Here is a 13,136-nt window from a genome sequence, read left to right as displayed (position 1 = left end):
ACAATAAAAAACGTGATTTTACGCCTTTTTCTCCTCTCCTCTTGTTAGATATTAGCGGTTTTGATTTGTCTCTTTAACCTGTAGGCAATGTTTAGACCAATGACAAGATGAGGTGGGTGGGGCCCGAGACGAACGAAATCTCCGTGCCAAAATGTTGCACAAAATTATTAATTTGACCGTCAGGGATGTGAGATTCCCGACATCTTTGGAGCAGCACGGCTCAGATGCGATGGTAAGCACGTGTCCGAGCCCGCTATCTATTCCGCAGATGCAGCTCCTGCGCTGAACTTTACATTTTGGAGTGAACTGACTGAAAAGTATGAGGCCTTTCTTCACTGACACTTTCCACACTGCAGCACACCGACCCGGATTATTCAGCCGCGTATGTTGTCGTCGACACGGACTGCGGCCTGAGAGGTTTCGGCCTCACGTTTACTTTGGGAAAAGGCACCGAGATTGGTAAGACTGACACAGAGACAGTGTTGCCAGTGCACTTCCGAAACTTCGAGCCTCATGACTCGGACCCACCGCAACAACGCGAAATTTTGGTTTCAATGTTGCTGCTGCGTTCAAGTGCTGCTACAAAAACTTCGAATTCCAACTTCCTGGAGCACGAATACAATTTACTGCAACTTCTATTAATTGTATTTGTGAATTTGGCCAAAACGTTGTTGGATGAACTTTTTATATATCTATCTATCTATATATCTGTATCTCTCTCTATCTCTCTCTCTCTTTCTCTATCTATCTATCTATCTACATATATCAGATATATATATATATATATATATATATATATATATATATATAGATAGATAGATAGATATACACATCAGCTAATTACCTTAAATTTTATTGATAAACCAGTCCTTTACCTAAGCTACAGACACAATATTCTACATAAATAACAAACACAACCAGAGCAAACAAAAAAAATTACAATACGAAACATTAAACAAACACGTAAAAGAAAACCTACAGTGCCAAAACTACTACTTCATAATGACATCTATGCAGGCGTCAGAAAAGCTTTCCTGTGCGTGACTGCACGTGAAGCTAACATCTCCTTTCTCGCTGGTCAGTGTGCAAAGTTGAACCCCGTATAGCCATCTTGTGGTGACGGCCGGTACTGTGTAACCCCGCAGTGGTGTGCGCCGTGCAGGCCCTGGCAGGACTGGTCGTGGGGAAAAGCCTGCAGGAGATTGTGAGCGACTTCCGCGGGTTCTACCGCCTCCTGACCAGTGATGGCCAGATGAGATGGGTGAGAGCAGGCACACAGACCGTGACAAACGTCATGTAAACTGGTATGGCTTATGCTGAACCAGTCTACCTGATGTATTCAGCGGATATGTTTTGTTTTTTTGTTTGTTTTTTCCTCCTTCCTCCCTGGCTACAATAACATTATCCTTCTTGCTTGGAGCACCATGCAGTACTTTTCCCAACATGGAGAGAATGATTCACATACTGATCTTGTCATGGATTCCTTTAACTACATTTATACTTACATCTGGCTTTTGACTCCTCACCCAGACCACCATTATACTTAATTATATCCAAAAATAAGGCACATAAATCCTTTTCGGTTACAGATCTCAGTTTGAAATCATTGTCTGTCATCACAGCTCTTATCTAGTCTCTGACGATCCCAAAGACTGATGGGTCAAGACGAACCAATGCTTTTCAAACCATTTGTTTGAATGGATTTGTGTTCTTGAATCCAGGCTTTTCAAGAAGAAGGCCCTTCATAGCAATAAAAAGCCATTTACTCTATAATGTGCAAAGTATAATAAAAATGGGGGGGGGTTTGAAGATCCAGAAGTACTAGTTAATGATCGCATGGGCCGACATTTTGATTGACATTTTAAAACTCAGTTAATTTTTCACATTCTACATCTTTTCTGCAACTCCCATTTTTGATACACAATACCATTAAAAAAAAAAAAATTTCAGTGCTATTTACGTGACGTTGAATATTTTCCAGGATCGACATGGGTGGCTTTTTAAATCTTTTGTCTTGTCTGAAACAGTTAGGACCAGAGAAAGGATTGATCCACCTGGCCACTGCTGCAGTCCTGAACGCAGTGTGGGATCTGTGGGCGAGGGCGGAGGGCAAGGTGACGCCACTAGATGAGCCACTTTGAGTAAAAAACACTATTTCCTTCACAAGTATACCACCTCATGACTCACGGCCTGTTGTCATCATTTTCCCGCAGCCACTGTGGAAGCTGCTCGTTGACATGGTGAGTCAAAGGAAATTTAGATCGAAGTTACATGCCCAGGATGTGATCGCAAGGGAAATATCATGCTTTATGTGTGTCACTTCAGGATCCCAAGCAGATTGTCTCATGCATTGACTTCAGATACATCACCGATGTCCTTACAGAGAAGGAGGCTCTAGGTGAGACTGGTTTATGACACACTGTGTGTGTCCAGAACAGTTTGGGGAAAGAAATCCCTGCTTTCCACTGCAGTGTAGTGAAAGCAACAGACTCCATCTGCTTCTCTTTTCTAATTCAGACATACTTGTGAACGCACAGGAGGGCAAGCGGCAGAGAGGTAAGTACACTAAAAAGAGTCATTAATTACATGGCTGAATGGGATTTTTGTGGAGCGAAATTGCCTCTTTAGAAACTAACAGGAGTGCTATAATCCTGCATAATAGGCCCCCACTCTCCATTACTGCTCTGTTAAAACCTATTTCTCCTTGCGTATTTATTACCTTTGTGGACCTCTTGTTTTCCCCCGCCAGAGGATCGGATGCTGAAAGAGGGTTACCCTGCATACACCACCTCCTGTGCTTGGCTTGGATACTCAGACCAGCAGCTCAAGCAGGTCTCTGCGCTATAAAATGCATGACATCTTTCTAGTCAGACAAATGGCTTTAAGTGACAGCTGTGTTTTTTTTTCTGAAGCTCTGCACCGACGCACTTGAAAGCGGCTGGACCAAATTTAAGGTGAAAGTCGGCGCTAATCTAGAGGACGACATTCGCAGGTGTCGACTCATCAGGCAAATGATTGGACCAAATAATACATTGGTAGGTTTGTTTTTTGCCCTTGCCACTGTATTTATTTCACGAAATAACAAGTGTACTAAAGTGTTTTTGTGTTAGATGATCGATGCCAACCAGAGATGGGACGTTGCCGAGGCCATCAGCTGGGTGTCCAGCCTCTCTGAGTTCAAGCCTCTTTGGATCGAGGAGCCCACGTCTCCAGACGACATCCTGGGTCACGCTGCTGTCTCCAAGGTAAGGAAGAAGTTGGATTTCCCAGCTTGCTCATGTGTTTGAAGACATGGACAGATTAGGAGACAATCGGCCCCATGGACATAGACATTTAAAAGGCTCCTCAACCCTCCCACATAGGGGCAAGATGATCAGTGATGGAGACACAAAATGACAAAACATCTGCGTCTCTTTATAATTGTTTTGCATCTCTTTCTGGTCATTTTGCATTTCTTTGTAGTCATTATGTCCCTTCAGTTTGTCTCTCTTTGTAGTAATTTTGTGGGGTTTTTTTTTTGGGTAGTCATTTGATACATGGAATATTGGGACCCTCTTGTCTGTGTGCATAGCGTAGACCTAATAAGTTATCCATCCGCGGTTCAAGACTGACAAAAGGTGTTCGGCTTTGTTGTTGCAGGCTTTGGCTCCACTCGGGATTGGAGTGGCGACAGGGGAGCAGGTCAGAGCTCAAGTTTGTTCTGGGATACATACACTGACTGATGAAATGATAATGTCCAGTTGGTTGACTCTTCCCTCTCCAGTGTCCTAACAGGGTGATGTTTAAGCAGTTCCTCCAGGCCTCAGCGGTGCAGTTTGTCCAAATAGACAGCTGTCGGCTGGGCAGTGTCAATGAAAACCTGGCTGTACTGCTGATGGCCCACAAGTTCCAGGGTAAGAGTTTAAACAGCAATGTGCGGAGTCCCGAAAGTGACATTGAGTCTTTGTCATTTCTTTTGTCTCCTCAAAATCAACAAAAGGCAGCAAAGGGTTATCAAACAAGTCAAAAATATGCATAATTACATTATTCAGTCAAATTATTAGTTAATGGTTGGTAGAAAGGAGGAAAGATTTTTTTTTAAAATTCTTTTACATCCAATAAGTCAAATCAAATAAATTAAAGTCTAATTTATCTACTTATACCTCGATAGCTTTTTATTTTCAACTCTGTAGTTTTTTTCAACTTATTTGTTTTAGCACAAGGTCAGTTGTCGATCTAATTTTCAGGACCAGTCACTACCCTGGGAAAAATGTGTTGTTTACACTATTTATATCAACAAGTTATTTACAATACACATACTCCTGTTTCTTTTTTCCCAAGTGCCTGTTTGTCCTCATGCTGGAGGAGTCGGTCTCTGTGAGCTCGTCCAACATCTGATTCTGTTTGACTACATCTGTGTGTCTGCAAGTCTCAGCAACCGGTAAGAGCAGGATGTTTGTTTTGTTTTTTTTAAGCCCCCCCCCCCCAGTTTTGAGCTGTTGACAGTGTCCGATTAGCACGTTATAATCAGCATCACAACTTCATCTCCAGGATGTGCGAATACGTGGACCACCTCCACGAACACTTCACCAGCCCTGCGGTGATTCAAGACGCCCACTACATGGCCCCAAAGGTACGACAGAGTACAGGTGCAAACTATAAATTACAAAACACAAAGTTAATTTGTGCATTACTCTAAAACCAAGCGCCTCCACATCATTCACACATATTGCTTGAGATTGTGTTTGTATGAACTACTGTTCTCAGGATCCAGGCTATTCTTGTGAGATGCTGGAGTCGTCAGTGCAGAGACACCAGTACCCGGAAGGAGATGCATGGAAGCTGCACACGAACAAATGAGTTTATCTTGAACATGTCACCCAAGGCTCTTTCAGACCTATAATTAGACTGGTCTAACTTGCACTAACAAAACCCATCCAGCTGTAATTATAAAAAGAAAAAGAAAACTGCATAATTTCAGTCATCACTTACAGTGAACTCTGTAATTGCTGCTAGTTTCCAGAAGCATGTCGTGACATTCCTGTGCAAAAAAAGCTTCTTTATTTACAGAAATAGATTAATCATTTAAATGAAACAAATTCTTCACCGTTCAGCTAGGAAAACCCAAGAGTAGATTTGACTTTCCCCCCCGGAGGTAAAATGAATTGTGTAAGAACTTAATATGGTTTAAAGGTTTAGTTCACCAAAAATACAAAACAAAAAAAACAAAAAAATGCAGACACCTCTTTTTGTGATTTAGATAAACTGTAAAAATAAGTGTATGAGCTCGGTAATAAAAATGAAAGTCAAGCAGACACACTATAAATACAGAACAATGTGATCATTGTTTTTTCTAAAATAGGCTTTCCCTCCAATATGTACCACATTCATCCCTAGTTGTCTTTAAATTGGGATTATTATACAGCCATCTTCATCTTGATGGTGGGATGGGGGTTGTAGTCACAAATCTCAAAGTCTTCTGCACGGAAATCATCAATACTCTCCACTTTTCTCAGGATCTTTAGCGTGGGGAAGGGGCGGATCTCCCTCTGGAGCTGCAAATTTTGACAGATGAGCTCATGTAAATTTAAAATCCAGTAGCGGACAGAGAGATTAAAAACCGTTTTGACTAAACCCACCTGTACTTTGAGAGGTTCGATGTGGTTGATGTAGATGTGAGCATCTCCCAGGGTGTGAACAAAGTCACCAGGCTGGAGGGACAAAAAACATGGCAGCTGAAGTAACAGAGTACACCACAATGATCTTATAATTAAATGAGAGGCGTGACATGCGTACACTGCTCTTACCTTGAGTCCTGTGATGTGGGCGATCATGTAGGTGAGAAGGGCATAGCTGGCGATATTGAAAGGCACGCCTAGACCCATATCACCGGAGCGCTGGTACAGCTGACACGACAGCTCTCCGTCACACACGTAGAACTGACAGAGGGCGTGGCAGGGGGGCAGAGCCATGAGGGGCAGGTCTGCAAAAACACGAGCAGGCAGAAATTTAGATTGTACTAGTCATATGTCAACAAAATGAGATTTAAGAGATCTCTAGACCAGTCTGGAATGATTAAAGTTGAGTTTCATTTTGGTAGCTGCCGCACCTTTAGCGTTCCAGGCGCACATGATGATCCGCCTGTCTTCCGGATTCTTCTTGATGGTGTCAATGACCTTCTGCAGCTGGTCAACACCTTGTCCTGTGTGATCTGTTGCAGGAAAGGTAAGGACGATCAAGATCGATAATGATCTGAAGCCCAGTTATTTGTTAAATATGACCTATCTTCAGACACCAAAGGGAAAGTATTGTAAACACGAACTGAAGTACCACACTCTGTATCTACCGACCAAAAAACTTGAAAGCCTTCGTCACGCTAAACTGGTTGGGGCTTTGACATACGGTACCTGAATGCATGTTTGTGTATTCTGCACCAAAGTGCCTCCACTGGAAACCATACACAGGTCCCAGGTCGCCCTCCTCTCTCTTTGTGAACCCAAGATTATCCAGGAACTCCCGGGACCCGTTTGCTTCCCAAATCTTCACCCCCTTCGCCGAGAGCTCCTTGGCATTCGTTGATCCCTGTGACACACATCAAAAAATACACAGAAATTACAGCAAAAGAGTCTGTTCACATAAAATGTGAAAAATCCTATTTTCTCAGTTTTCTTTCGAGGTATGTGTGCATGTAGGTATTTTGTGTTTTACGTACCCAGGTTTTGATCAAATCAAAAGTTTTCAGAGGAAGTATTTGTTGGGCAGAAAGTGTTCCAATGAAAACTGTCAACATGGTGTGGATAGTGCAGAGTACTGTTACTCAGTAGTAACAGTAATACTTTCTGGAAAGCCGTGTGCTTTTTTTTTTTCCCCCCTCCCAAAGCAATCAAACTAAAAACTGACCTCATGGCTGGGTACCACGAGAGGACAGTGAGAAAATATTATTTTTTAATAATTGTGGGGTGACGTGACCCAAGAGTAAATCCTCTCTCATCAGCCTCACCTTAATAAACCACAGCAACTCTTCAAGGATCCCTTTCCAGAACACTCTCTTGGTCGTCAGCAGGGGAAACTGGTCTACAAAAAAACATGAACAGGTTATAGGACATTGCTGACTGCGTAACTATTCACAGCCAGTTCTTTCCAGCGGTGGAAGGTAACAAAGTACTTGTTATAGCCCGACCACTACTGGATTTTTGAAGCCAACACCAATATTGATATTTGAGTGGATTTAAAAAGAAAAAAAAAAAGTAATTCTTTTTACATAAAAAAACCAATTACAAAGATCCCTTAAATGTGGTTGTGAAAAATGTGTTTCCCTGACATATGCACTGGAAAGTTGACAGTTGAAAAATAAACTTGTCCCCGGCCTCTGGTGGACAAACCACATAACGGTGACACTGTTTCCAAATGAACACAAATATCTTAAATTTGTGTACCGCAGTTCCCTGTCACTCATCGGCCGATCCACACGCGAATATTGATCATCCAAGTACTTGCACTTACCCGTTATCGTGGGAGTAGTTACGATCCAGCAGTAAATAGAATAATATTACACCCTGAAAAGGGCCATTCTGCATTATTTACTGTTGGTACTTGAGGTGTACTTTGTAGACACTCCCGCGCTTTTCCCGCCGCCAATTGCTGCCGACGCTGGTACTTTTGTTCAGGGGTGTCGCTGAATGCACCCTAAACGCCCTAGCGTGAGCAGATTAAAATCCAAACCAACTCACCTCGCAGACTGTATCTGGCCTGAGCGCCGAACACAGAGAGGACCCCAGTCCCGGTTCGGTCCCCCTTCCTGCGGCCGAACTGCAGGATGTACTCAATCTGATCCAGGTACCCGCGTTCATCGCAGAAAAAACCAAACGTCGTCGTCTTCTTCTTCTTCTCCGCAGCCCGACCCTCTTCTGTCTTCTCGCGGCCGTACTCCGTGTGCGGCTCCCCGGCGTGTACTTCCGAAGTGGCGGACATTTTTGTGGACTAAAGTGCGGACGGTTTCGGAGCAACGCCAGCCGCCAAGCCGTTTCGTCGTGGACTGACAGCAGTTCAATTTTCCCGGGTGAAATCAACGCAGGACTACGCCTCCAAGGATGACGAGCCACTAGCTTCCGATCTCAAAACAGATAAACTTAAAAACCTCGCGAGAGGACTGAAGACGGCGCGATCTGCCCAACCCGCCCCGCCCCCCTTTTTTTTCTTCCTTTTTAAAAAAAAACTTTACACAGTGACTAAAACTAGGCAAGACAAAACATTTCATTGGCTCTTTACAGTATAACTGAGTAACATGGCTGCCAAATTAAAAAGGAAACGAAATCAAAGAATAATAATTAAATCATCGTAATAAATCAATAAAATAAACACAATAAGGTACAAATAAAATGTTACTGAATAAGCACATCACAAAATTGTAAAGCCTGGGAAAGAGGAGCACTGGTTCGAACGCAGAGGGTGATTATTGAAATACAGCAAACATTTGTTTTAATTATGTTTTGTACCCATCTTCCGCTGACCACCCCCAGCAGCAAAGGAGAGAGTAAAACTGAAAAAGCACAGAGATGTGGTGTGTCACAACATCACGCAGATACTCAATTCCTATTAAACTTTTAGAGCTAAGATTTCATTTATGTAAAGTCTAAACAGCCTGCTAATAGTAACTATTTGATCTGTTTATCCTGTCAAAACAAAACAGCTGACATGCTCACAGCTGAATATTTACTTGTTTTTAATGCCTGGAAACAAATACCAACTAAACCAGCTTAATTGTTCAAGAAAACTGGTAGTGGACTCTTTATTCAGCATCCTGTGTAGAAAAGAATTATAGATCCATTTTTATATATATTAAAAAAAAAAAGGAAACACCACAATTTAAACTGATATAGGTGTAGAGAAGATTGACCAGGTGCACAAGCAAGTCGGTACACTGAAATATTCCTGTCTGAGGATACCAATGCTACAATTGCGTATGGATCCATCTCATCTTTTAATACAAAGTCGAGGAAGGAAGAAATTTGGGATTTTTTCTTAGTTAACTCATCGTCTTGGATTCTTACAGATAATCTCATTTGCATTGTGTCTCCTTGAATAAGAATTCGTCTGAAGAAATGCACAGGGATTTGTCATGATGTAAAGTTGACGGTTTCAAATGATCGCAATTCAGTTCGGCGCTCTGCAAGGTGATGCCTGGAGCCAAATAATTTACTAAGTCACAAAACTGCGTGGGTCAATACCTCTTATCTGCCGTTTATGTAGTGTCAGAGCCTCCTGAGCTGCATATTGGATGAAAGCAGGGTCATCCACCTCCAGATCTGCTGGGACCAGTACAGTTAATGGGACAGAGTCCAGGATGGTTACAACCGCACAGTTGTACGGCTGAGGTCCGATATTCTTCCTTTGTTGCTGTGGAATCACCTGAAAAGTGAGATAATGTGAAACTGCATCAGCTCTTTGTTGCAACACACACACACACACACACACAGAAAAATGTAGATTCTAGTGATGACAATAAAACATTTTTAAAAATTAAAAAAAAGAAAAAAATCATCTGTATTACTATTTTATCAGCATGTTATCAACTCAAATTTACTTTCTGGGTTGACTTCCAAAGACTTATAAACTAATATAATCAGATACATTTTTATGCTAAATAGAGTGAAAGATCAAAGATGATATAAAACTAAGAAATTCAAATGCTGCAGGTAGGATCGACGGCAACCCTTGTTGATTCATTAGCCAGAGAGTTATTAAAATGCATTTGGCACTTTGCAACCCTGATAGCAACCTCCAAAATTAGATACTGTAAGTTAAAGTATGACAAGTCCAACATTAATACAAACACACCGTGATCACATTGATTGTGTTGTGTGGGCCGACGGTGCTGTTGGACAGCTGGCTGACCCAGCCGTACTCGTCGTCCACGCTGCTGAGCCGTCCCTGTGTGTCCGCTGTGTGTCTCTGAACCAGCTGCAGCCAGTGGTCGTACTGCCGACGGGAGGCGTTGAGCAGCATGTACATCTCCTCCATCTCAGAGTGCAACTGCTGGACACCGGGGCACTCTGTAAGTGTGTGTGCACATAAAGAGAAGTGTGCACAAATCCAGGCGTGAAAAAGTTCATTAATCCTTCAGTCGATTATGAGAAAATTAATCTAAAATTCTGATAATAAATTAACCACTTAAGTCAGTTATTACTCAAGAATACCAAACATTCACCAATTACAGCTTCTCAAATGTGAGGATTTTCTGTTTTTTTGGGTCTTAAATCATAATAAATTGATTATCTTTGGGTTTTGGACTGTTGGCCAGACAAAACAAGCAATATGAAGATGCCAAATCTGGGGTCTGGGAAATTGTGATGGCCCATGTTACTATTTTTCTTTTTTTTTTTTTTTTTAACATTTTCTTGGTTAATGGTTAATCAAATAGTCTAAAATGTCAATAGTAGAAATCATTAAAATATCACTGTGCTGGAGAGTGATTTGCTCCTGATGCCTGTTATACACTTTCAGTTGACAGACTGGCTCACGAGGCTTCAAGGTGAAGGAGGCTAGACTGCAATTTGTGTAATATAGTTTTTAATTACCCCTGAAACCAAATGCTCATCAAAAAAAACACCTCTGTGCCAGTTATTGACCTTTTAACAGATAATCCTTGCATGTCTCTCACAAGTCTTGGAGCTGCCAGCACTCTGATGCTTGTCTGCGGAGGCGTCTGCACATATATCTGGTTTGGGATCGTCCCAAAGCAGAGAGTGATCCTGTATCTTTGCAGATATACATTTAATAGCAGATGTTACCAAGGCTATCATTATTTTATACGGGATTAAATTAAGTGAGTACAAGTGTAGTGCTACAACTAACATCCGATACCTCTGCTTGATTGCTGAAAAAACTCCTCAGCTTCTGGTGTATCCTGAAAAACATCAGCCACTGTGGAGCTGAATTCTTCCAGCACATTCCTCCCAAAGTCATACAATGAATCGAGGATGTGATCCAGACCCGCGGTCCTGACGAAGCCTGCGGTTGAGCCACCCTGGATGCCTGACAGCGTGCTAGGTTGGAGCTCTGTGGTGAAAGCCGCAAGAAAGGAATGACCGAACACCCGTTGCATCCCCTCCACCAGAATGATGCTTTGGTTATACAGGAGGCTGATGTCTGACAGCAGCGGGCTGAACGATGCTTCTGCCCGCAGCAGCTCCAGATCGGCCTTGCCCATTTCAACCTCGTTCTGAGGTGAACTGGTCCGACCCACATTCTCCTCGTTTCGATTGTAAACATGCTCAGTAGCCTCCAACTGGGCGGCCATTTTTCTGAAAAACTCCTCCACCTGAAGAGGGAGATTAATAAAAGGACCGACATTTTTGTAGTCTGTTAGAAACCAGTCACAACTCTTACACTTTTGGAAGTCTGAGACAGTTATAAATGGAATATGCTGAGATCAAACCTTGAATGAGACAGAAGCAAAGCCACGCCGACATGTGGAGGTATAGAAGGCCTTACAAGTAGCTTCAAGACAAGGTCGACACTCCTCAAAGGATGGTTTAGTTAAATCTTGACACTGCTGTTCGGCCTCCTCGAGTTTCTGCTCTGTTTCCCAGGCCAGCTGAATTGCCCCCTGAAGGAAAACCAAAACAGAAAATTCTGTCACAGATACATTACCTCTTACAAAGCCAGAGGGAATAGGAAGTGTTTTTTTTTTTTTTTTTTAAATTCAGAAATTACTCAGAATACAGATTACTCTACAGACAGTTCATTTATCCTGACTGAGGTAAAACTACACCACATGCATTATTCACTGTCTGGTTTCTCCATGAAGCCTTGCGCGGCTTTGCCTTTATGAGGCAGAACATATGCGGCGGGCTTCAGAACAGATCATAAAGACTGGCGTGTAACTGTTCAACCACAAGAGTCACGTTCTTTGAAAAGTTATTGTACAAAAAAATACAGGCTGACCTCATGGTATTTTGGTTGTGGGTTTCTAACATCAGGAATGATTACTGGAAATACAGTAAGTTTGCAGAGGCTGGGCATTTACTGGCAATCACAGAAACCCAATTTACCTTCTTCTTGTCACTGCTGTGTCTCAGGGCATCCATCAGGCATCTGTGCCTCTCCCCTTTTTTTCTCCAGCATTTCCTTCACCTGCTTCACCCCGAGCAAAGCCCGCTTTATTTCTCATCGACAAGCTTCTCTCCTGCTGCACACAGCTCTGCACACACCAGCGAAACGTGATGTAGTTAAGTTCTGTATTAATGCTGATAACGGTGAGAAAAATTACATCTGAGTCTTTTTTCTTTTCTTTTTCTTTTTTTTCAATGAACGAAGGCCTCACTTTTCCGCATGTCCTCACTTAGTGGAGAAGAGTCAGGGGCACACAGCACGACCTCAGAGAGTGTGATGCAGAGAATGTGAACAAGCAGCCCCCTCATCCTGTCTTCAGCTCTGTGGAACCTACAGAGCTTACACATTATTCTGCTAAAGCATTTAAACAGTACCACATTTTAATAGAAATGAAAGAAATGCTTTTTACATTGCACAATGATTTTCTTTTCTTTTCTTTTCTTTGAAATCAATTTCAATCGCGTAAAAAAAAAAAAAAAATGCTCCTACTAAACTGTTCACAAGGGGGCGCCGTTCTCAAGCATTTCAAGTTAGGTGCCTTTTATGAATCTGTTTCAAGCCAAATAAACACGATCATCAAAGGAGTTCCCCATTAACTAAAGCTTCTACAGTCAACTAATTTTTCTGGCGTTGAAGTATCACATTACATACCGAGCGTAATAACTATTATACAGTACAACTGATTTATTCATTATAAGTTAATGAAATTTAAAAAAAAAAATGTAAATTACTACTTTAATCTTTCCTGCTGGCATCTGTATCTTTACTGGACTGAGGACACTAAGAAACCTTACGTTAGGCATAAAATATATAATATATGTACCCCCTTTTGCACATGTCCCAAAATCAGTCTTACTTTAAAATCAGAACTGTATTTGATGCCGCCTGTGAAGAAATACCTTCTTAAAAAGCTTACTGTTAAACGCTGGGTTGTGGTGATCGTATACGCAAAACAGAAAATTGTAAAACAGGCATTTACCTTGAGACCTATGAAACCATCACCTCCAGAAAACAAGAGCAGCAGTTGGAGAGAAGAGTGAGAC

General features: G+C 42.0%; 2 protein-coding genes and 1 pseudogene across 3 annotated transcripts; 1 reads left to right on the top strand and 2 right to left on the bottom strand.

Annotated features, from left to right (window-relative positions):
* The first annotated feature begins 78 nt into the window (after positions 1-78).
* Positions 79-4,920, top strand: enosf1 (enolase superfamily member 1). Of its 2 annotated transcripts, XM_040127237.1 has the most exons (15): positions 79-232; positions 357-459; positions 1,146-1,261; positions 2,028-2,114; positions 2,214-2,240; positions 2,326-2,398; positions 2,518-2,556; positions 2,750-2,832; positions 2,913-3,035; positions 3,111-3,245; positions 3,640-3,681; positions 3,764-3,893; positions 4,321-4,420; positions 4,531-4,612; positions 4,747-4,920. In XM_040127237.1, the coding sequence occupies exons 1-15, from the start codon at positions 152-154 to the stop codon at positions 4,837-4,839; spliced, it is 1,314 nt and encodes a 437-aa protein (XP_039983171.1). In that variant the 5' UTR covers positions 79-151; the 3' UTR covers positions 4,840-4,920. The 2 variants fall into 2 exon arrangements, with proteins under 2 accessions (XP_039983171.1, XP_039983172.1); XM_040127238.1 differs by lacking the exon at positions 79-232 and having other exon boundaries at positions 1,083-1,261.
* Positions 4,921-5,016: 96 nt separating this feature from the next.
* On the bottom strand, positions 5,017-8,109 carry tyms (thymidylate synthetase). The gene is made up of 7 exons (XM_040127239.1): positions 7,710-8,109; positions 6,980-7,053; positions 6,387-6,561; positions 6,089-6,190; positions 5,787-5,962; positions 5,619-5,690; positions 5,017-5,534 (listed from the first exon to the last, which is right to left on the bottom strand). The coding sequence occupies exons 1-7, from the start codon at positions 7,948-7,950 to the stop codon at positions 5,397-5,399; spliced, it is 978 nt and encodes a 325-aa protein (XP_039983173.1). The 5' UTR covers positions 7,951-8,109; the 3' UTR covers positions 5,017-5,396.
* Positions 8,110-9,177: 1,068 nt separating this feature from the next.
* On the bottom strand, positions 9,178-12,401 carry LOC120790205 (annotated as a pseudogene).
* Positions 12,402-13,136: the final 735 nt, after the last annotated feature.

This window comes from Xiphias gladius, chromosome 5 (genome assembly GCF_016859285.1).
Source record: "Xiphias gladius isolate SHS-SW01 ecotype Sanya breed wild chromosome 5, ASM1685928v1, whole genome shotgun sequence".
NCBI classification, from domain to species: domain Eukaryota; kingdom Metazoa; phylum Chordata; class Actinopteri; order Istiophoriformes; family Xiphiidae; genus Xiphias; species Xiphias gladius.
Note: the sequence above shows the minus strand (reverse complement) of the source record. Positions and strands in the feature narration are given on the sequence as shown.

Coding starts and splice junctions, on each gene's coding strand:
- enosf1 (XM_040127237.1), top strand. CDS start 152: ATGTTGCACAAAATTATTAATTTGACCGTCAGGGATGTGAGATTCCCG. Junction 2,115..2,213: donor GGGCGAGGGCGGAGGGCAAG/GTGACGCCACTA, acceptor ATTTTCCCGCAG/CCACTGTGGAAGCTGCTCGT. Junction 3,246..3,639: donor GTCACGCTGCTGTCTCCAAG/GTAAGGAAGAAG, acceptor TTGTTGTTGCAG/GCTTTGGCTCCACTCGGGAT.
- tyms (XM_040127239.1), bottom strand. CDS start 7,950: ATGTCCGCCACTTCGGAAGTACACGCCGGGGAGCCGCACACGGAGTAC. Junction 6,562..6,979: donor AGTTGCTGTGGTTTATTAAG/GTGAGGCTGATG, acceptor TGTGTGTCACAG/GGATCAACGAATGCCAAGGA. Junction 5,535..5,618: donor TCGAACCTCTCAAAGTACAG/GTGGGTTTAGTC, acceptor CAAAATTTGCAG/CTCCAGAGGGAGATCCGCCC.